The sequence below is a fragment of the Euwallacea similis genome, chromosome 22 (genome assembly GCF_039881205.1).
Source record: "Euwallacea similis isolate ESF13 chromosome 22, ESF131.1, whole genome shotgun sequence".
NCBI lineage: Eukaryota > Metazoa > Arthropoda > Insecta > Coleoptera > Curculionidae > Euwallacea > Euwallacea similis.
In genome coordinates, this window is record NC_089630.1 from 1881455 (window position 1) to 1905178 (window position 23724).

The following is a 23724-nucleotide window of genomic DNA, read 5'->3' on the forward strand; positions in this document are numbered from 1 at the left end:
TAAATATATTCCGGGACTGGCTACAAAGGGCGTTTAAAACTGTCGCCATTGGCGGATTGTCTTGAAGAATATCTAAAACACACAATCTGTACCATTCGAAGTAGTCTATATCTTCCAGCATATCCACCATGCTTTGCTTTTTGATTTCCGGTCTCGAGACCTCTCCCAATAAGATAAATAAATCTACGAGATACAGAATGATGTCTCAACGAAAAACGATCAGCATACAACATATCAACCAATTCGCTATTAGAGTAATTAACGGCCATTCTCAATTTAATAGTATTCATATTTATCACAGCTGAAGCCAAGCTTCGCCTCCGATTTTTAAATCTGCACAAACATAAACAGTAAACTGCATAAAAACAGTAAACATTGAATGTTGTTTGCGTTTTTTCGATGATTGATAATTTTTTGTGGGATTTTTTTCTCTTTATGTTGCATTTGCTATTTTATGCAGAACTGTATTAAAACTCATATGTGCATAATTCGGTTATTTTTGAGATTTCGGAAAAATTTTGCTTAGTTTTTTGAGGTCTATGTCATGTCAAACGGAAAACCTTTACTTAAGATACACCCTGTATAATCATTCGTTTCGTCTAATTTATTCAAAAAAACATAAGGTTTAATCCATGTTTGAAACCACAAATATTTCAAACAATTTATGAGACTGTTTTCAATTCCAACTTTAACCCTCCCTTGCGACACGACAGTGTTTACTTTCATATTGCGAGTGGCTTGTAATTCAATGATAATATGTTATCTACCCTCGAGCAGATTGCGGCTGGAATATTAACGAAGGGGGGTGCATCTTTTTACTTCCTGTGCACATAAATTTTCCAGATTATTTGATGCGATTTAAACTTGTTGATAGGGGTTAAATTAAAGAATTATATTAACTTCTTCCAGGCATTCTATCTCAAACATTAGCTTTAAACTCCTCTAGAAGCCAAATTCCAACTAATACAAAAAAGTAATGGGATATCTTGCTGTTACTGCATTCTGCCTGTATTGTAAAAAAAAGGCGAAAAGACATTAGTTTATATCAACTCCCTGAAGGCGCAAGAGTCTTTTTAACTGGTAGATAGGCCACTATCTTAATAGAATCTGTGGGTTATACATTGTATCGATACTGACAAAATAAATAGATGTTATAACTGAATATGTGTCAGATGGAGGGTTCGCTGTTAAGAGTCTATTGAACACAGTGGGAGATATGTCGGAGGATACATTTCCTGTAGAGACTTCTAGCTTTCGCTTCCTGCAAGAATATTTTTAGGGGACATAATGTACGAAGTGCTTGATAACGCAGCAGGAAGATCTTCTGCATCGGTTGGTTTTAAATATGTGATATGCAGTAATTAGTAGTAAGTCGTGCTCAGTGGAATTTATTTTTTAAACGATCCATTTAGAAAATTACTAGAAAGTTCATTACGTAAAATAATTATTACTAATTTAAAGAGATTTAAAAATTATACAAAACTAATACTACACAGGGTTGGTCTGTATATTTAGACAGCGCGTACTACTTTTATTATATAAAAAAAATTAATGAAAATTTGTAGGATTAATCCTAAATCGAATAAGAGAAGAAAATGTTACGTAACACAACAAATGAATATTCAAAAGTTAAAGAAAGACCCTAAAGTCGGTAAATTTATAATGGAATACTCTGTATATTTTATAAAAAGTGAATATACCTTTATTTTCTGATGTTTTTTTGAAGCTATGTGTAATTATCAGATTTAATATAAAACAAATATTTTAAATCATCTTACCTGTTTTCACTTGATATTTCAGAGTTGTGGCGCAATCGTTGACCAGTTGTTGCAGGGGAACTCCATGATCTGGTACTCGCAAATCCAGCAACTTCTGCATTTCCTCCGGGTGATGGAAATCCAAAATCTTCTCATTACGATCGTTAGTAGACTTTATAAAGTCGAGAAGAACGTCGACCACTTTCTGTAGAAATTCCCTCGTTTGGGCCTCGTTCTCAGTTTTGTAAGGAAGAATGTCTAAAATTTGAATATCAATTAGATTTTATAATTATTTGATTAAAGGATTAATGGAAATTTTGTTTTTTATTCGTTTCCTTAACGTTAAAGAGTTTCTAATGTCTAAGCTACGTTCTAACATCAGTTCTTTATTGTTGAAAAAGGTATGCTTTACTATAACTTAATGGAGGCCGAAAAATCCTGATGTATAGTTATCAAACTCAGTGAGAAAGTGGTACAATGATGGTTAAAGACAAAGACTAACCAATTTCAACAATAAACTAAAATGTACACTTCTAGGTTTGCAATGATGATATGTATAAATGAACATTTACATTATTTATTATCTGACACAAGCTTTCAGTTGATATTGCAGCATATTCTTGAAAAAGGCAGCCTTATAACATTATTTGTCATCACCATATAACCCAGCGGAAGGCAAGAAATTTGGCTATAGTTTATGTAAGGAAGAGACAAAGTAAAATCAGCATTCATTCCAACTTTTCTGGAGACAAAACTTAGCTATTTAAGTTTAATGCGATTATTTTCAATTAATGGAAAAGCGCAGTTCATACAGGGTGAGTCGGGAGGATTACGCCAAACTCCAAAAGCTTATTTTACATGAGAAATTAACGTGAAAAAACTCAAATGTTATTCGATTTTTATTTGTTTATAAGTTATGGCGCAAATAATTTTTGTTTAACTAACGTTATATTTTCAATAAAATTAAACATTGTTATTTGTGATTCTGATAACACGTTTATTTTCCAGTTCAGTTAAAATGTTACAAAATGTCAAACATTTATACAAATTTAGAATATGCAAACATGGTGTTTGTTTATGGTTTTTGCAATGAGAATGCTAGAGCTGCTGCTGAAGAGTATTATCAACGGTTTTCAACTCAAAGGCATCCTTTCAAAGACGTATATATCGGAGTTTCCAACACTCTGTACGAGACCGGAATGCTTCCGAGTGCGGACATAATATCTGAACTAGTAATTTACCAAGGTTTAGAAGAAATAGAAAATACTCTGGATCTGGTAGAAGAAAATGCAATAACCAGCTGAAGAAAAATTGCTACCCAATTAAGCATTCCACAAAAAAGAATAATAAACATACTAGATTAGGAATGCTTATACCCATATCATATACATGGAGCACAGCATCTGCAACCGGAAGATTATGCTAAACGCATGAAAATCTATCAATGGATAAATAATAACCGTGGTATTTTATCGCCCGTTCTTATCACAGATGAAGCAATTTTCACCAGTACCGGCATTAAAAATACACGTAACTCTCAAGTATGATCAGAGGAAAATCCTCACGCAATAGTCGAAAGGAATTTTCAACGTAAGTATTCCAAAAACGTGTGGTTTGGTATGATCTACAGTTATTTAATTGGCCCTTTTATTTCGGATCGCTTCACAGGAGAATACTACTTCAATTTCCTTCAAAATGAATAATTGGAACTTCTATAGAGCATTTAAACATACGAATCCAAATGTACTATCAGCACGATGAAGCTCCTATATATTTCATTCGACAGGTTACCCAACATTTGGACGAAAGGTTTCCAGGGCGTTGAGTTGGTTGTGGTGGTCTTATTTATTGGCCTCCGATGTCTCCAGACATCACACCATCAGACTATCGTTAATGGAGTTGGCTTAAAAATGGAATGTACAAAATAAAAGCGGACACTCGGGATGCACTACTTCTACAAATTACTAATACTGCAGCTAATATTAAAGAAGGTCCTGAGGTAATCAGGAGAGCAACGAATGCTCTTCAAAAATGAAGTAGAAAATGTTTAGAAGTCAGTAGTGGTATTTTTCAACATTTATTAATAGAACGCTATGACGACCAAAATGCTAATATATGAAATGTATGAATTTTTTTCAATCTACGCTATAACTATTAAACAAATAAACATCGTACAAGAACATTTGAGTTTTTTACATTTATTTTTCATGTACAATATACTCCTGAAAATTGGCGTGATCCTCCCGACTTATTCCATATAAATGCCAATAATGAAATCAATGACATACATATAAATGAAACTAGTAGTCGATAATTAAATGAACTTTAACCTTTTCAAAATTCACTGCATGCCATTAACAAACTTGTCTGTAATTGTGATAACTTCGCTTACAAAAAGTTCCAATATGATCGCCTTGAAATGTTTCACATGATCGGCATCCAGTACCAGCAACCAAATAACCCCCTCGGGTAATTGTAGGCTCAAGAGAAAGGGATACAAATGATATTTTGACTTGACACATTTAAATTCTCAAAAAAAAACTGTCTTTCTAGTTCTTATCAAATCATTTACTAAAGGAAATTGTGTTTGAATAGTTTCGAATTTTTCGGATAATAATCTTATATGCTAAACATATATGTACAAGGTGAGCCAATGAAAACGAAACAAGGCTGATTTTTCATATTTATCGCTTGCAGACAAAAATCGCTGGGACCCAATTTTTATTTCGAGGGAAAAATCTTTTGTACATATTTTCAATCTAGCCACTTCCAACCCCTTGCAGAGGTAAAATGCACCTCTTAGATCTTAAATGGGATTAGGGGGTCAGGTGATACTTTATTTTAAAGGTCATCGAATTCTCTTTTCAATGCTTCCAAGTTCTTTGAATTTTATGAATTTGATTTTTTTATGATCAAAAATTGTTCATAGTTTCTTTTCAAAAATATGGCGATGACAAGCAATTCTATTCTTAAGGAATGAAACATTATGTCCTTTATTACAAAACATAATATTTCATTAAGATATAATTTTAAAAATAATCAAATCTATTAACAATTATGTTGTTTTCAACAATAAAGAAAATCGGGATCGTAAAGAAACGATTTATTATATGTAATCGTTATTTTTGATAGTCCATCATATGTGGAGTTACACTAAACAAGAAATTATCTGGAGTTTCTTTTTTGATCCAGTTTAGTGTTAGTTTTTGAGATATAAAGAATATAAAAAAATATTACTGGTAGGCACTTTCTCTTTGAAAAAATTTGGAAGGCCACTGACGGCTTTATGAAGCAATTCTCTGGCTAGAGGCACATCATCTGTATGGTATGGAAGTATGTCTGAAAAAATTATTCACTTCTAATTCGATGAATGACTATGGTTATATAAATGGGAGATGCATAGATCATCCAATCATCGTCCACTCGCCAATATGAAAAATACTTAAGGCACTTATACCTACTCATTCAAGGGCTGTATTTCAAGTCTAAATGTTACACATGCATCATAATTTACACCCATTAGCGCAAGTTTCGATATTTCAAAACACAAATTTTGTTGAAGAAAGATCGATCAAAATTTTTAAAATTCCTTAGGAACAACTAGGCCTTTATGCAAGGAAAGCGTTTTAAACGGGCCCGAGGGACTTTTAATTAAACATCACTTTCCCCCCTGCAGTCATTTTTGCTCATGTAAATATGCAGTGGCGTACTATATGTCTCCGTGATCTGTTATCGTAGTCCTCATTTCAAAGCTAAGCAAAAACTGACAAATCCATGGTATTTGACTATGCGTTGTCACACAGCTAAGACAACAATCATCATTGTATTCGAGAAGGTTTAGAGGTGCATATAAATTAAGGAAATGAATTGTCTTTTCACAGTACGCCATTGACCGAAGCGGAAGCGGCCTATGTAGGCAATAAGGGTACCCCCGAAGCGGCGTGAGACAAGCTGTGCCTTTCCGGGAGCAGCTGTTACCCGGACTCACCCCATCCCATAAGAATGTCTGGAATTGAAAATTATTCACTGCCTCTGATCCGTAATTGAAATACCTCTTGTCTGTTTGCTTATTGTACTTTTGATTTATATTGGACCGCTGCACCGGCTATCCACATCGCCCTAAAATAAACGCACCAGCACAAAGATGTTCCGCTTTGCTGCAGTTTTAGAAAATGGAAAATATTTCCCCACTGTTATGGTTTTCTTTGTAAAATTCCTTCAAGCAAAACTTTAAGCGAAGCTTCCACTATCCATCTCCTGTGCAAAAGCTATGAAATCGACAATGTTTGTTTGGGCCGCTACAGAAAAGCCACAGCAATTTTTCAACGGTAATCCTACATCCCCAGTTTATTTACTTGAGTATAGCCGGGAATTACTCTTGTCATTTATGGAGAAACGAAACGAGAATATGGCCCTAGAGAAAAAAGATTTCCTACTATATACATGCGTCATTAATAACAGTTATAAATTGATGGCAAGATCTGTTACTGGATTCAGGTTGAGAGAGATGAATAACTCTATAATGATAAAAAAGCCTCTGGAATGATGAAGGGTAGGAACGTGGCAGTTTTTACAATTTTTATATTGTCTTCCTATGTTACCGCTTACAGGGTATCCCACAAATATACTTAGAAACTTTAAAGAGAGGTAGGACACATTTTTTTAAATAAACATGTGCTCGCGAATGAGCCGTTTGAGTAGAAAAAAGACAAAATAGTTTTGGTCATTATAATCACTTTTTGTTCGTATTAGACGCTGTTTTATTGACAATAAATGATGGCTTACTGTTCTGTTGCTTCAACATGTTGACCATTTGCTTCAATGCAAAAATTGCACTGTAAGGTTCATTGACTCACGGATCCTATGGAATGTTCTGGGAATAGCTTCTAGATGTATGCAATTGCGTATCTAGTAGCTAAATATAATAAATTTGTTTAAAAATATGGGAGAGGGAAAGTTTTCATAAATGATTCATAGCGACTTCCCCCCCCCCCCCCCCTCACTTTATGACAGACGCAAACTCCTTTAAAGAATTTTTTATGGAGTAGCAATTTTTTTCCTCGGAGAATCGTTCTTAATAATCAAAAGATAATAAATAAGACAAAATTGGCAATACTAAAATATCCTGCTGCAAATTGTAAATTTAATACTTCATCACATTCAAAATTGTAGTAGAAACGACCCTATCAGCCAGCTTGTGGAAACTTAATCCTAAATCCCTTGAGTATACTCTTTAGTGTTTCCCCGAAGACGTTTTTGCGGCGGCAACGGCAGATTTAACCCCCTAAATAGGCCATCAGTCAAATGCTTCATCTGCGACCTAATCTCTCCTCTATTTTATACAGAAGAGGCTGCTGCTTATCGATTGTTACGTTAATGCATTGAATCGCGAATTTAGTTTGATGTGACATAATAAACAACATGAGATTAAAAGTCTGCATATAAACTAAAAGCCTTTCATCTTTCAAAGTTACATCCATAATAAAAAAAAAACATTAAAAAAATTTTTTTTTGTCATACAGACCATCCATGTAAATATCTTTTATCCATTCACAGTAAAAGGTTGCCGATTGAAGGAAAAAATCTCCCTTTTTGGATTATGTAAACATTAAAACAGCTCACCTACTGAATGATAATTCACTTTTGAGACTTGAAAATTTTTCAACTAAATGGACCTATTTTTCGATATTTCTATGTAACGAAAAGGAAAATTGAAACGATGAGAACTGATTTAACCATTTTGGAACAAACAAAAACTTTTATGAAGGATGCATTTTTCTTATAAAATGAAAAATAAGACACTTTCTCTCCTGGCAACCCCATCTGGAGACATGCTATATACAAGATATCGATTTTTCGTTATTTTTCCAGAGTACAAGGATCCTTCTTATCGCTTCACACTATAAGGTTGCAAATTGAAAGTAAAAAAATGTATGTGTTTGGATTATATAAACGTTTAAACAGCCCATCTGTCACCTATTAAATGAAACTGGATTATAGAAGCCAAACACACGAAATCGGTTTATTTCAACCTGCATTTGGATTGTTTCCACTTCATCATGCAGACGCAGGTGTTAAACGACCAACCCTCCACCCGAAATTGAGGCTTAAATGCAGGTCTGCACGCCCAGTGTTTGATTAATTATTCAAGGAGCCTTCGTCCCTTTACTATTAAAACTAGGCTTTATTTATTTAATTAATTTTAAATTGTAGGTGGAGAAGTAAATCTTGTTGTATGTGTTGCAATCTATACGACTCCAGCCGATTATCAGCCAAGAGTTCAGTTTTGTCAGTGGCTGCTTCATCAGATTGTCCAGCAATCCAATTTTTTACGTTTTGTTGTATTGTTGATGATCATTTGATTGGGCCATATCTGCTGCCCAGTCGTTTAACGGGGTCTATCTATAGATGTTTTCTGCAAGACGTCCTTTCGGAACTTCTTGAAAACTTCCAATTAAACGTTCGATAACAAATGTGGCTGCAATACGATGGTGTGTCTGCACACTTTTCTGTTCAAATCCGTCAGTATTTGGATCGTCAATTCGGATAACATTGGATCGGCAGAGGTGGTCCAGTTCCGTGGGCCACTAGGTCACCCGATTTAACATTTTTAAATTTTTTCCTGTGAGAACATGTGAAGTCTCTGGTTTATAAAACGTCGGTGAAAACAGAGCAAGACCTGATTGCATGAATCACTGCGGCATTTGAAGTCGTTCAAAATAATTATCAAATTTTTAGACCAGTTCGCAGAAACCATGTACGTCGTTGAAATAAGTGCAATGAAGTTCAATAATTTGGGAATCCGTTACCTTATTTTAATTGATCAGTTCTGGCGGTTATAAAACTCCTAATTTTATATACATATATGTATATGTAGCTGTAAAAAGCAAAATCTCAAAAATTTTTAAACAAAGAAATGAAGGGAAAAGCCTTTCATAACTTGAAGAAATCTGTGAAAAATCAAAGTTTTCCACTCTTAACCATTGTTTTCTTTATTTTAGGTATCTTTCTAACCATGCACATCTTTCATTCTTCCTTTCCATGCAGATATTCTTCCATTACTTCTCAACGTTGCTCAGAAAACTTTTGTAAAGTGATATGACAAGGGTTAAACATTGTTTTTCTTTGTACAAGTTATTACCTCTTTCTAAATGTTTTCAAAATATTTTTTTTGGACACATAGATTAGATAATGATTATTTCAAAATTGTTTCCGAATAAAACCTTAAAGGTTCGTCCGGTTATAAGAGAGTGATGTGATAAGATTCTCCATGAGAGATAAGGAGGATGTAACTAAAGACGTAAAAACCATTCTCCATAATGAGCGAGGTTAGGTCTTGGCAAATTTCCTACAACTTAATAAAGTTTGACATTTGCTGAATTTCTAACCTCTATCATATGTCAAATTCTGTCATTGGTACAACTTATTTTATATGTATACAAGGGAAAAACATCCGTTGCTCGTGGTGAACCGAGACTTTCAATAACTTGAAGCAGAATGTAATATTTGCAAGAAACAGCTCTTGCACAGTTAAAGGATATTGAAAATTAAATGTTTAAGAAAAGGCTGAGTAAACCGCTAGAAAGTCCAGAATATTTGCGTCACTATTTTCTCTGTTGAAAGCTAGGTCTCATCAGTGCTTCATTAGTTCCATTTTATGAGTAATTATTAAAATATTATACATATTTATAATAAAAATTGTATTACTAAATCATTTCCCTTTTGAATCCGAAAAACGTATCTGCATAATAAGATGTAATTTTCAATATATTTTTCATAATAAAATATCTTCATCACGACCAGTATTCAGGTAAATGGTAGTTATAATCAATCAATATCATCAATGGTCGTGAAATAATGCTCTACGTTATTGATTGCAGTATAGCTGCCTTGATCTGTGATATAATGATGGTCGGCTGTCCAATAAACTTGGGTGAATGTGCAGAACAACATGGCGGCAATCGTTTCAGCCAAAATGGCGGAATATGCGCAAACTCTCCATCAACAAAATCAATATCTCTTGTGTCAATATTATTTTTTGACCATTTTTGACAAACCAATTCATTCAATTTTAGAGCTTTTGATAAGTAAGAACAAAGTTTTGAATACTACACTACAAACGCACAAGCAATGCCTTCCTAAATACCACAATCCTCAGTCGCTCATGTCTTTCTCAACCGTCTAATTTTCAGTCAACTATTCAACGGGACTACTAACTGGAAGACAAGAAAAAGTAGATTCACTTACCGTTATACTTTAAATTGGCCGCGCCGACGCTAAGTTTGTAATTCGAAGTGTTAGAAGCCATGATGGAGAACTCTGGATGCTGGACGACTGAATCCAGATCCTGTGAGAAGCTGCGTTCAGGCTGCCAAAAGGTCAAAAAAGGTGACCTACATTGAGGGTGGCGCGCGCTCCCATGACGTCAGCCACTCATGGGTGGAGCCTTCGCCGCCCCCGCGTAGCGTGGATTCAATACGATGAGTTGGGGGCGGCTGTTGGAATGTTCAATTTTTTGCCAGACATCAGGAAAAGGGTGAGGGGAGACGGAATTCCGAGTGTTTTGATTGAATTTATAGAGATTGAGCGCTGAGCCTGGTTTGTAAACTGGGACGGCAGATTTTAAAAGTTAGGTGAGCTACATAGCCAAGTTTAATGCTGAATTTATGTAATTTCGAAATTGTAAATCTGGATGAATAATCAGCTGGAAGAAATAGTTCGTCATTTTATTTACGCTGCATTAAATAACATATTTTAGAACATTTTAAATTTACTGTTTTATAACCATTATTCGTAAACTGTTTTCTGACCCTTTTGCTATGAAACATTTCTGAAAAACTAAAGTTTCTTCACTTTTTTATGCTCCAAAGTTCTTCTGTCTTTTTCTATACCCGTACTACTTCCTACATACCTACATCATTTCTTGCACTACATGATTAATCACCTATCGGGTTTTATAACAATATAAGATATGGCTTTATCTTCAATACTCTTACGAGCTTCTTTTGCTTCCAGCTGATTTCATCTCTTCGTCAATAGTAATTCATTCACATAAATCTCTATCCGTCGAATATTTGACAGTTTCTGATAAAATTTCATTGAGCATATAATGTGAACGAGATAAATAAAATAAATAAGTACTAGCGGGAATTTCTCAATTCGTTTTTTTTTTATTTTCATGTGGTCTAAGGTCCAGTTATGGGAATTAGTTTAGAGCCGCACGGTATACTATGCAGATATAATAAATCCTAAATGTTTGACTATTTACTTGTCACACCATGTATAATTAACGAAAAACTTTGATGTGGACATACATATGATTATAGAGTTTCATCTTGATATGATCATATAAAGTAGAACTTTTGCGAAATACGTGCAGACAATAAATATATGTTGAACCGAACTTTTAAGTCCTTCTCTGAAACAATATTACTAAACTAGATTACAGATTCAATTGTCAAATCTTTATTTAAAATGATATAATGAATTTTATTATCATTTTTTTATATTTTCTATAACGGCTCAAAAACTATACAGGGCATTTTCAATTCGACCGTCGCCATTGAGATCTCGGAAACTAGAGCTGATACGAAAAAGTTAAAATGAAGACAAAATTGCGTAATTTAGCGTTTAATCAAATGTCATTTTCAAAATTTGAATTTTCTGAGTATTTCTAAATATATCAAAAAAAAAAAAATTAGAAATTTCGATATTATTTTTTAACGTTATCATATAGCTAAGAAAAAGTGGTAATGAAAATGTGCTTGTGGTTTTGGATTTTCTAGTCAAATAACGCAAAAAAATAATAACAAGATTTCTCATTTTTTAGTTTTTTTCGGATACCTTCGGAAGTATTCGAAAAATTCAAATTCTGAAAACGGTATTTGGTCAAGCGGTAAATTACATAATTTTACCCCTATTTAAACTTCTTCGAATCTTCCTTCTTAGATTCCAATGGCGAGACTCGTATTTGAAATGCTCTGTATATCACTAGTTTTTCTAAACATCTTGTTTTCTTCATTCATATTCAAATTACTTGAAACTCATTCATAAAAGTACTCAGATTAGTCAGTTATTGTTTCTATTTTGATGCTTTTATGGATTTTTTATTTCCAAAATATCGATAAAATCCTATCTAAAACGATACTTTAAATAGTCAGTCGTTTTGGACAAATGGTTATATCAAAATGATGATGTTTTATTAAAAAATTTAGTTCACTGAATGGAATGAGTAAAAAAAATTAAGAGACTTTCTTACGTATGGTATTGCGTATAAAGTTTAAGTAGAATTTATATCAATATTAACTTAGATTACCTACCTGTTGACATTACTGAAAGCTTCTATAAGTGCAGCAAAAGCATGATTGTGTTGTACTAACAAAGCGTAGGCGTAGCTGCTGTTTACTCGCTACTACAGAGTAAATGAAGTAAAATTGTGTTGTGTGACACTGAAATTTTGCAACTGAAATTTCCGTATTTCATAGAAAATATTATTGATAACCAAAATTCTCATTAGATATTATAGTCGCATGCGTTTACATGAATATCGATGGTTTCAGGAAGTATGGGACTCATACTAGATTATACTCGTACAACACTCAAACAGTATATAAAGCATCAGCGTTCAAATAACCTATCAGGAAATCTGATAAAGGTCTCTCACTATTAGCACTCATATATAAGTAAACCTAATAATTCTTTCTTTGACAGTATGTTTTGCTCAAAATATATGATAAGGATTATCAGTATCGACGGCATTATCATAACATACAATCATTATCGATGTTATAAAAGATCTGCAATATTTAAATGACTGGTTCTATCAATCGTGCCTTATATAAAGCAACCCGTGAATTGCCCTTTTGGTTTAAAAGCGAATTAATATAACTAGAATAAATATGATAAGGTAAGTATTCCATTAATATTAAATATAAAGGTTACAAAATAAACATAATAGGTACTTTCATGACGAATTAGTTTTATTTATACAAGAATATCTAAGTAAAAGATGATTTTATTTATTGTTACACTGATTTATGTAAAATAGCTATTTGTATAAGCAGTTATGAATCGTTTGTAAATATATATGAAATTAAACCATTTAGTCACTAATTTCGCTTAGGTGCAAAATGTATGTTTGTGTGAAATGAAAGTGACAGTTTTCACAATCAAAATCAGTGACCTGAATTAACTTTTATAGGGTTTCAATTCGTAACTAATTACGTAATAAAAATAGATACCTTAATATCTTAACTCAATTAACATATTCGACCAACAACTACAATGGTTGCTGCAGTTCAAAATATGCAGAGCGCAGATTTTCAATATATGCTATTTTCTTAAAACTTCTTTATCATACATCAAAATTAGAAAAAGTCATGAATGAAACTTATTAGGAAAAGCTATTTTATGTAATTTTTATCATATTGCAACACCGCTTTTCGTTTGTTCCGCGAAATTCAGCTTGTTATATAAAATTATACATTTTCTAACTAGTTACATAAATAGCCATTATACGGTTACCTCACTTTAAGTCATTATTGCTAATTTATAACCAAACACATATAACTAAAAATGCGGATACCAAGAGAATTACAGAGATGTTGTGGATTAATATGGAAGAAAAAAAAATGAATATATGTATAATTCTAAATATAATTTGATTACCTATGACTCGCATATTACTTAATGATATTTATTTAATGTTGATATGTATAGAGTAGTAACCATAACCAACCAGTTGCGAAGTGCATATACGTATATGCGAAATGAAACCAATTTAGTTATATATGTAGAAAACTATCAGCATGTTTGACAAAATTAGAAAAAATTATTATGGAATTACCCTTAAATTCTTTCTTTGTTAATTTTTTGGAAAAAATACCTCAAACATCAGTTAACACATGTCGCTAAAAAGATTATATATTAACAAATTCATAGAGATGTTCTGAATTAACGACAAATAACACAAAATTTAGGAAGCTAAACATAATTTGATTACTTATATACTCACATATTACTTAAAGGTGAAATTTATTTAATTTAATAACATAATTTTAAGATAAATTTTTTCTTGCAGCTTTTTCCTTCAGTTTTTAAGATATTTAATTCAAATTCAGATTAACTATTATTCTCTCTTATACAATTTGCCATGATAGGCAACTGGGAAAACCTTTACTAAAGAATTTCCCATTTACCATCATAAACAATTTCATCGCTGGACACTGACTTTTCAAGAAACCTTTTGTTATTTTCTATTTTTTCTTATATATAAATATTTCAAGATGTTCAAGAATTTTCTGCACAATCATTCATGGTCTATATTGTATTTTTTTATGGCACGACCTTAACGTTTATGTCAAGTTAGTAATATATCTGAGTTTTAAGTAATACTAAGTCACGTTAAAAACTTTGTTTGGAGATGCTTTTGCTGACATAAATTATTAAGGAGGTGATGGACGGTATTAGCTTAACTATCTTTCTACCAAAGACAGTTGTTATGAACAGTACAAAGGGTTTCTGAAATTGGTTCAAGTACTTTTAGATTACCCTGTATAATAATCTGCTACTATTATCACATCATCTATCGTTTGAAATCCAAAATTTCTGTGATGCAAACTTGAATATGAAAAACGTCTCTTATAAACTAATTATGTATGCATCACGTATCATTTTTAAAATTTGAAAAATGTTAATATAAGAAATCCATAGTGTTACGCAAGCAATCATGAAATTCTTGTCAAATTACTTCATATTGAATTGAAATGTATAGTTAAACCGTGTCTTAAGACCATCCCTGACATTTCTTAAAACTTGCTTTAACTATACAAGTTGTTTCATTTAACTAGGTCAAACTATTGAAGTGCTGGGAGCATAGTTACCATATAAATATAGAAACGACAATAGCACGGATCTATTTCCAAGTTTACAATAACTTTTATGTAAAACTTCACGATCTTTCGCTAATTTAACCTGAAATTAAGAAGAACAATACCCGAAGCGCGAGTATCTAGAGGACATTTTTGCATAAAATAAATATACCCCAAAGTATCTCAGAACTATTACACATAAATATGCACATCTAGTAAATTCCGTTAATTTGATTTCATAAAGATATGGACCGATAAAGGGAATAGCACTGCATGCCACCCAAAACTAATTTCAACGGTAGCGGCCTGCGCCAAAAAAAATATTAAATTTTAACACCCTACATTTCAAAAATGCAACTTTTGCGAATATAAGTTTCCATGAGAATTGTTTAGTTATCTGTTTTTTTACAAACTCTGATACTATCAAATGTTATTACATAAATATCACTTTTAAGTAAGATGCGAGTCATATGTAATCAAATTAAGTTTAGAATTTAATTATTTTAAAATTTATCATTAATTATATTACTTATATAAAAACAGTTAGGAAATGTACAATTTTATGTAAAAAGTGGTATTATGCGGAACGAGCGTACAACATGACACAAGTTACACAATATTAAATTACCCATCTTTGTGGAACGTTTGTCTTTTATGTCCAGAACAAAATATAGTCAACCCAAGCCGCATAGTTCCGAGGTTAGCTATTGCCCAAGAGAGATAAAAACAATTTAACCGTGGGATATATAATATGTTATTTACAACCTAATATTAATAAAAATAAAAAGATACGATTATTTAAGCAAGCCCTGAAGTACTGGGACATAGTGTCTCAAGTTAGTTCAGATTAGTCACCCAGGGTGTTCCAAGTTTTATATGACAGATATTAACTCATAACGTCATAGAGCTAGAATATCAGTTAAAATATAAAAGTTATAAGATGGAGGAAGGCGTACATGCTGGGCGTAAACTTAAACATACGACATAGCTTAAGAAAATACATTAAGTATAAACTTTTTAATAGATAGAAAACCCCATTTGATATTGGAACTGTTCTCGAAATGTGACACTTTTTGCTCTTTCAACAGTCGTAACTTTTGCACAGGTTGAGTTATGGCAAAATGGCTCTTACGTTACTATCTTACTTTTCAGGCGAAAAGGAATACTAAATTGACATCTGTCAAGAAGTTATCAAAAATTAAATATTTCTGGCATATTTTCTTTTCTTCTCAAGTATCAACAGCAACTTAGAAGTGAGCTGAGCTAAATTTGAATTAGAATCGAAAATAAAACCCCTATTTCCCATACAAATTAAACTAATCCCTTAAGTTAATCAGATTGCTTGCGTTCGTGTACACAAAAATCAGCGAAGGCCGCTTACACGCTTGGTCGAGCGTAAAATGGTGCCGCAGGCCTGGCGTTGACATTCGATGTTCAATTGTTTACCCTGTAAGGGGGATGAGGGTGAATGTGTTTCTGCATCTGACTGGAATTTATGATGTTTCTAAGGGTGCAATGATATATTTGCGTGGTATGATGACACTTATTAAATCGTTTGCTCCTTTAATACCTTCAAAGTGGCGAAGTTTTGTCTAAGGGTTTAGGGAAATTGTACGTGTTAGAACGGTGTTGTAAATGGAATGTAAGCAATGGAATTGGAACAAATTGGGTTGCAAAAAGTTATTTTTATAGTTCTCATAGAGCTATCGTTGCCGTTAGATTAATACAAGAAGGCATCACATACCAATGATGAGGAAATTAAAGAATCACTACTTAGTTCTATCGTGAGTAACCTGAAACTGTCCCAAAACTATTATTTTTAGCTTTACTTTGCTTTAATTTATGTCAAAGTGAACTTGGGAAGGCTTATCGAAAACAAATGGAATTTGTAAATAGCAAATTTGGCAAAAAATAAACCAAACCATCAGTATGTGAATACTTTTTTGATCTACTGTGAATGTTTTGTAATACTACATATAACGTAAAAAGTTTATATTTTCACAGTAAATAATGCATTTAAGCCGAAAACAAGAAACTTTTCTAACTAAAGCGTATTTTCAAAATGGGCAACACAATTCCAATAATAAATAATAGAAACTTATTTACTTACAAATTAATTTATAAGTCTTATTTTATTTTATATATACATATAATAATTGTCCCTTTTCATTCTGTTAATTTCTTAGCTTTTCACTTGACTATTTAAGAAATGCTAAACTTGACTTTCTTCAAAGATCTAATAACCAAAGGGCTCTGAAGACTGTCGTTTATATCTTATCTAAATGCCTAAGGAATTATCAGCAGCCTCAGTATTTCTCGGACACCCTAGGTGCTAATTTATGCCACAGACTACGCCTCTGAAATAACCCATCAAAGTTTTCAACTTTCAGGACGTCGATAATTCCCGGGATCCTGTTCCTGCTGCTCGCCGGAGAAGTCCACGCCCGTAACCTCTGGTCCAATTATGACGACTCCGCCCTACAACCAATCATCTCGCAGTCCCGCAGGACTCGCATTTGTTACGAGTTGTGCACTTCGGGATTAGGCGGGACTCCTTGTGGCGACAGTTGCTTCGATCTCATCCCTACAAATTTACCCATCGCTGTTGCCGGACAGGACCAGGACAGTCAGAACGGCAGCGGCTATAGCAGCAAATACAACGCTACCACTCGAGAGGCATCCTGCAAAGTGTTGTGCAAGAATGGATTGGGTTATCCGTTGTGCACCTGCAATGATGAGGATACCACGAAGCCTACGGATTTTTTCGCAGTTTGCTCCAGTTTTTGTGTGAACTACAGTTATCAGGTGAGTCACATTTTAACAATCTGTATTTTGATGATCTTCTAGTAATTATTTGTATATAAGCTCTCAGAATATTTATATGCAATGTATCTGCTTAGAAAAGTGATTCTTAAGAATCAATGCTGGGTCTCAGTTTCTTGAGCTCAACCATCAGGATCTCGAAAATCCTACAAGATATAATATCAGTGAAATCGTGGCAAAGTTGCGAAATTTGGAACTCAAGAGTATATCGTTTCGATATTTGAAAAATTCCAACGTTTCGATTTTCGACACCCATCAACAACTTTATTCTTTCTTAACTGCACATATTAAATTTTCACATTTTTTTAACTTAGTTTTTTTTCTTATTAGGATAATATATCACGTATTAAGGTTCAGCTTTGCCATCTGGTCCAAATATAAAAAGTTTTTTTTTGCAAAGAATTTCTTCAAAAGAACTTCCGTACTTTTGTTTAATAAAGATGTTTTTGATAAATCGACTGATTTTCGCTTAACGTCATCCAGAGTTACAAAATTGATATAAATTTATTAACAAAATGCCTCTTTCAAATGAAGAAATATTCTAGAAATTTATTACGCTTCGCATCCAAATATAAAAATTACTCGGAAACATATCTACAATAATATCTAAAAAGACAACAATCAATTTAAAAAGATTTTTCACTCCTTCATAGAAAATTAGCTAAATTTGGTGCATTTTCTGAGTTGGAAAGAAAAAATTCATAAACTAAGTGATAATTAAATAAATGATTGATGATTATAGTTATCGAAAGTCGGAGTTTAAATATGACATCACATCGTTGTAAAGAGGAAAAATTGCAATGAAGTGTCAATTGTTTTGAATTACCTCGCCAAATAAACTGAAGAAAATATAAAAACGTTTTTTAAAAATTTCAATATTTTTCAAATACTTCTGAAAGTCATTGAATTTTTTCAAATTTTAAAACGACATAGTCCTCTCATTTCATTTTCATAACCTTGGTTGTTACCGAGATACCTATAGTTGAGATCCAAAAACAGACACCCTATATGTGTATGTATAAAACTGTATATGTATAAAGCAAGATAATTTCCACAGAAAAATCACTGATGATTACATTTATTTATCCCTTTCTATGAAAATTATCTTCTGGGCAGATTCCACAATATTGATTTGTTGACCTCAAATGAATTTGAAGTTCACCACATCTTTTTGCATCAATTAAATGTTAGTTCAGTTAGTTTCCACAAAAAACCGGAGTGGTGAAGTAGAATCTTTAGATTCTTGGCATAATTTAGTAGGTAAACTTAATTATGTGAATATACCCATACGCAGCATACGCGATACACTCAAAATTTGACTCAAAATGTGTAGAAGATAAACAAAAAAATATTGAAAGTTTATCACCCTTTTTTTGGATAACCAAACAGAAATTTTCCTATACTAGAACTACATATACATATAAGACTAACTTGCTACATACAACACATAAGAACTATACTTTTCCTTTTATATTATATTTCCGAGTTTTATTGTATATTTAATTTTCACAACTAAAATCTGATTCAACTTATATAATTCAGCAGTTTGTGGAAAAACTCGTAAAGGTGACTGGTTAACGTATTATTGAGCCTCTGCAGTCCTTATAAGACATCAAGTGATAGGAACTTGAAATCATCTAAACATTTTAGATTCAACTCAATTTACTCCTATAACTAGGACTACCCATAAATGCCTACCTTCTCAAAGGTTTATCCATGTCAAAAATATCCATAAATGTCTGCATGAGTGAATATTTATCTACTTACTAGAAATGTAAAATAATTAATTCATTAGCGCGATAGAGTTATTTTATATTTGGAGACATAGCCCTATTTCGGAAAAGTTAAAAGAATTTTGAGAACAAACAGTGTGTCGAACATGCCACAAAATGATCTTCCGAATTGCGGAATACGAGAGGGGAGAGAATCTTATCGAAGCTCAGTTGAAGGATCTTAAAAATTTCTATTCTAATTTTATGAAATTGTTGAGAACAATTCCTGAATTTCTTGTTCTTCTCAGTTTCTTGATAAAAAAGACTATTAGCTGGACTAACAAGACTTTTCTCTTTTAGATAAATGGTTGCCAGTCTTGCGGTATTTACGTGTCTCGCTTGGCAGTTGTCAGTAATTTCACATTAAATACCAACCAGACATTGTCACTGAGCCTCGATGATAACATCGATTACAAGACATAGTGTCAAACCAAATGCAAACAATCGGATGACGGTACTGCGTGCAGTTATCTATTATTGAATATGGAAGAAACTATTCAAAGAAACACAATTCATCAATACACCGCATTTTATGGTCTCATAATACCAGTTTGAATTGGAAATAAAAGTATATAAAAAGATAAGAATCTATTTGATTGTGTGTGAGTTTTGTCGATGACAATAGTAATAATGCCAAGATAGGGAACTCTGTTCAAATTGTCCAAAAGTTTCCCTTGAAGTTTTGTTTACGCTTGATTTGTTTTCGATTTTGTGTTCAAAAACAGTCTTAATTAAGAAAATTAAAAAAATTACAAAAAATAAATTAATAAAAATAACCAAAGACTGTTTGTGAGCACAAAATCGAAAACAAATCAATTTCCTATCAACACACAAATCTTTTCATTGTTTACGTATTATTTAACTGAGCTTTTCTCAAAAACTAAACGATAGATTTTGAATTGCATTATACCATTGAATATAGTTTTGAAAGACTCTTAATTTGAGGTGTGACATGATTGTTCATGTCATTTAAAATTTTTGAGAGGGTTGTTGTGATGCGCATGGGGGTGAAGTTTGAAGGTTCAATTTTATGTAAAAATTCGTCCCCCTCAAAAACTGTTTTGACGTATTTTGTAATTTTCCAAAAAGTCCTAATTTTTCAAGATTAAGAAACGGTCAAGTTTTTGTTGGATAATCCTGTATGCCTTAAAGGCTTGGTTCCAGAAGTTAAAACTTTCAGTGAATGTCCACATAGGACGATAAAATTTAACGGCCTTCCACTTTTTTATGCGAAAAATAAAGCACGCTGATGAACTGGATTAAATACATGGATCACTCTTTTTTATCATGTAGGGCTAATCTAACCACATTAAGGGTCATCCACACTGCCGGTTACTGCTGAGGAAATGCTACCAAGATAGTGATTTAGTATCAGCTCAGTGAGACTTTCGTAATCGGCACAAACATGTTTTCGTCATAAACCCGAAAAGCTGAAGCTGTCCTCACTGTTACTTTTGGTTCAGTTTTAACGATCCAAGAATCACTATCAAATTCGCATATGATACAAATTCAGCTCGGAATTTGGCTCATGAACAAGTTTATTAATTTTGACGACAACTTACTTAGAAGAAATTTTATTATAGCGTAAAGGCGAACAAACTTCCAATAAGACCTTCATTTTCTCTTCTTGGTTTCAGCTCTATGGCTGTCAAAACTGCACATTGTACCTCGAGTATATGACAAATAACATAAATTCAAACAATCCATTCGACATGGCCAGCTTAGGGGTGGACGGGACAGTAACCATTGGATGGAATGCTTGGTGTCGCGAAATGTGCTCAGATGGAAATGGAGGAGCTGCTTGTAATTGCGACTTGCTTCCATAATTTTAGGTAAGGGATTCGCATTCAATAGAACAAATAAAGAATAAAAATTAGAAATAATCCTTTAGTATGGCCCTTTAGCATTGCAAGTAAAATGCAAATAATTTTAAATGAGAAAGTAGGTTTTAGTTAAGACTTTAATTTAGGACCGGTTGTTCAATGTCCAGTTTTCCCGAGTCAGGTTGGCTATGTGAAGGCAAGTATTGTCGTGAAGTAGAATCACGTTTCTAGTCGGAAATTCTCGTATTTTCTGACAATACGCAAGCTTCCTCTCAACTAGTATTTAGCTTGCAGTAATAAGCTACGTTCACTATGCGACATTCATGGAGAAACTGAATGTGCAAACTAGTCCGAGTGCGGAGAGCGTGGAGCTCGTTCTCAACTGTTTCTCGTCCCTTCAAAACTTTCTTGTACCATTCGTACGTCTGGGTTTTCTTTAGACACCTGTCCTCCGAACTGTACTTCTAGTTTTTTAAGGATTTCAGCTGGTTTTACACCCTCTCATATAAGAAATTTGATAATAACATGTTGCGTGATCTGACTGTGTGTCTCGTGCTCAATCATGGTGATGTCGGTTGAAAATGAGGCCTTCAGAGATCAAACAGAGTGGACATAGTCTTGTGATATCCCCAACCATCACTCGTAGGCACACGAATTCATTCCCGATACTCTACTAACCGTACGAGAGAAATTCCGGTTTATATTTTATTTACCCTTGTATATTCAAAACGATTTAACATAATTAAACTCGTCTTGAAAATGAAATAGCTAGTCCACTAATAACATAAAAAATTACAGTGAGTTAAAGAAACTTAAACTAAATTGTCTTAGATTGTAAATCCCTGCGAAATCATTTTAAAAAATTATTTTTTTCCAGATTTTCAAAATGAGGACGACTCATCACAGATATTTCTAAATTTCTAAACTACAAGAAGCGCAAAAAAGTTTTCTGGCCTAAAATTAGTAACCCTAACACCAGTTACAGTTCTGCTGTAGCCACTCCATGTCCTACGATTGTCATAATTTTAAAGAATTTATATACCTAACGTTTATTTTTAAAACTTATAGGCAAGAAATACGACAACAAAGTGTCAACTATGTCATTTAGCTATAGGTATTTGTATCTAGTTTATACAAAGTGTTAGTAAAAATGCGTTTTAATTATTGCTAAGTGAAAGCTACAATCAATGTAGTTAAATAAGAAAAAATGTTAGATAAATCACAAACAGTGTTTGCATAGTTTATCTTCAACAACAACTTTAAAGAATTTAATAAAGACAACAATATAATATATATAATAGAATATCGTTGAAGCGTAAATATAATTTAAATTGTAATTAAAACATGCTGCAATCGGTATGTACAGAACAAGCATCGATTCCTATGTATTGATATTCCTGCTAAACCTTCTTTCAAAAAAAAAGAAATCAAAGTCTTTATGTTGTTTAACTTTAAGTGTTTCCAACCTAAGCATAATGTTGTCTTTGGAGAATTTCTTTAACATACACAGTAATCTCTATTTCAATCCCAGTTCTAATTCAAAAAGTATCAAGTATAACTCAAAATATTCAATTGTAATTTAGAATCGTTAACTGTAATCCAGAGAGCGTAAACCGTATTTAAATGCAGGGTGCCCAATTTTCTGGATTATTGGAAATCTCGATTATCTGAAGAGATACGAAGTTCGCTAAATTAGAGTAACGTCGTGAAATTTCAACTTAAGAAAATATAGCCCGAATTAACCTGAACTCTTCTAAATAACAAATATTGTGTCTCTGGCGAACAAAAACAACGGAAAAACGTGTAATGTACAAGCATTTTAACTATAAAATAAACTTAAGCCTGTGTAACATTAAGCATAGCAACCAAGTAACAATGAGGAAAAATATATAAAACTGAAATTTATTACAGTATCAAAATTATTAACTATTTCTTCATCTTAATCCGGCTGTTCAAGTAAAAACAAAAATTTTCCTGAAGATTACCCGGTTCAAATCTAACACATCCAGAAATGTGACAAATCTAAATTAAAGTTATGATTTTCGTCTTTTCAAATGTAAATGGTCAACTCTCTAGAAACAATAATCACCTTTATGATAGATATAGATTAAATTTTTACTGTAAATAAAATGACAAAGTCACAACGTCTTCCAAACTTGTATATTTAAATGTATATGCATCAATCTGTTTAGTCTTATTTTGATCAATCATTTTTTCAAAGGTTGATACGTATTACTAAATGTTCTACTTTCCTGAATAAGGATCAAATGCACAATCTTACTAATATAAGGTTCATTGCGAAACATTCACCTACATACCTAGAGGTAACAATTTATTAATTTAAATTTGTTTAAATGAAAATTTAAATTAAAAAATCAAATATAATTTAAAAAGAATGGCTAAGTTGAAAAATATGTTACCGACATAGTAGTTAAAAATAAACTACAAACGCTACAATTAAACCTTGTAGAACTTACTGCTTTTGCAACTACATACTTTTTTATCAATGGAAGCTTTTAAAAGCGCAACTTTAATTTAATAATATTCGGTAGCTTCAAATTTCGAAGAATCATTTTAAACTTGCCTACTTCTACTTATAGATATAAAATAATAATACCAGTTAAAGTTTTCTTGGAATGTAAATAATTGTGATTGATAGGGAATTGTTGCATTCTTCTTC

General features: G+C 32.6%; 2 protein-coding genes across 3 annotated transcripts in view; one reads left to right on the forward strand and one right to left on the reverse strand.

Annotated features, from left to right (window-relative positions):
* Window positions 1-10290, reverse strand: part of Gad1 (glutamate decarboxylase) — a 29314-nt gene extending 19024 nt beyond the window's left edge. The window contains exons 1-3 of one of the 2 annotated variants that reach the window (XM_066401262.1): window positions 10005-10290; window positions 4995-5096; window positions 1779-2015 (exon numbers count right to left, since the gene is read on the reverse strand). In XM_066401262.1, the coding sequence (XP_066257359.1) occupies window positions 1779-2015; window positions 4995-5096; window positions 10005-10065 (400 nt within the window). In that variant the 5' untranslated portion in view covers window positions 10066-10290. The remainder of the gene's footprint in view (window positions 1-1778; window positions 2016-4994; window positions 5097-10004) is intronic. The other variant, XM_066401263.1, reaches the window with a different exon arrangement.
* A 2263-nt stretch (window positions 10291-12553) lies between these two features.
* Window positions 12554-23192, forward strand: LOC136416187 (uncharacterized). Its single transcript, XM_066401246.1, has 4 exons — window positions 12554-12663; window positions 17017-17431; window positions 20859-21053; window positions 21922-23192. Exons 1-3 carry the CDS (start codon window positions 12656-12658, stop codon window positions 21045-21047), a joined length of 612 nt encoding a protein of 203 aa, XP_066257343.1. The 5' UTR covers window positions 12554-12655; the 3' UTR covers window positions 21048-21053; window positions 21922-23192.
* The last annotated feature ends 532 nt before the right edge of the window (window positions 23193-23724 follow it).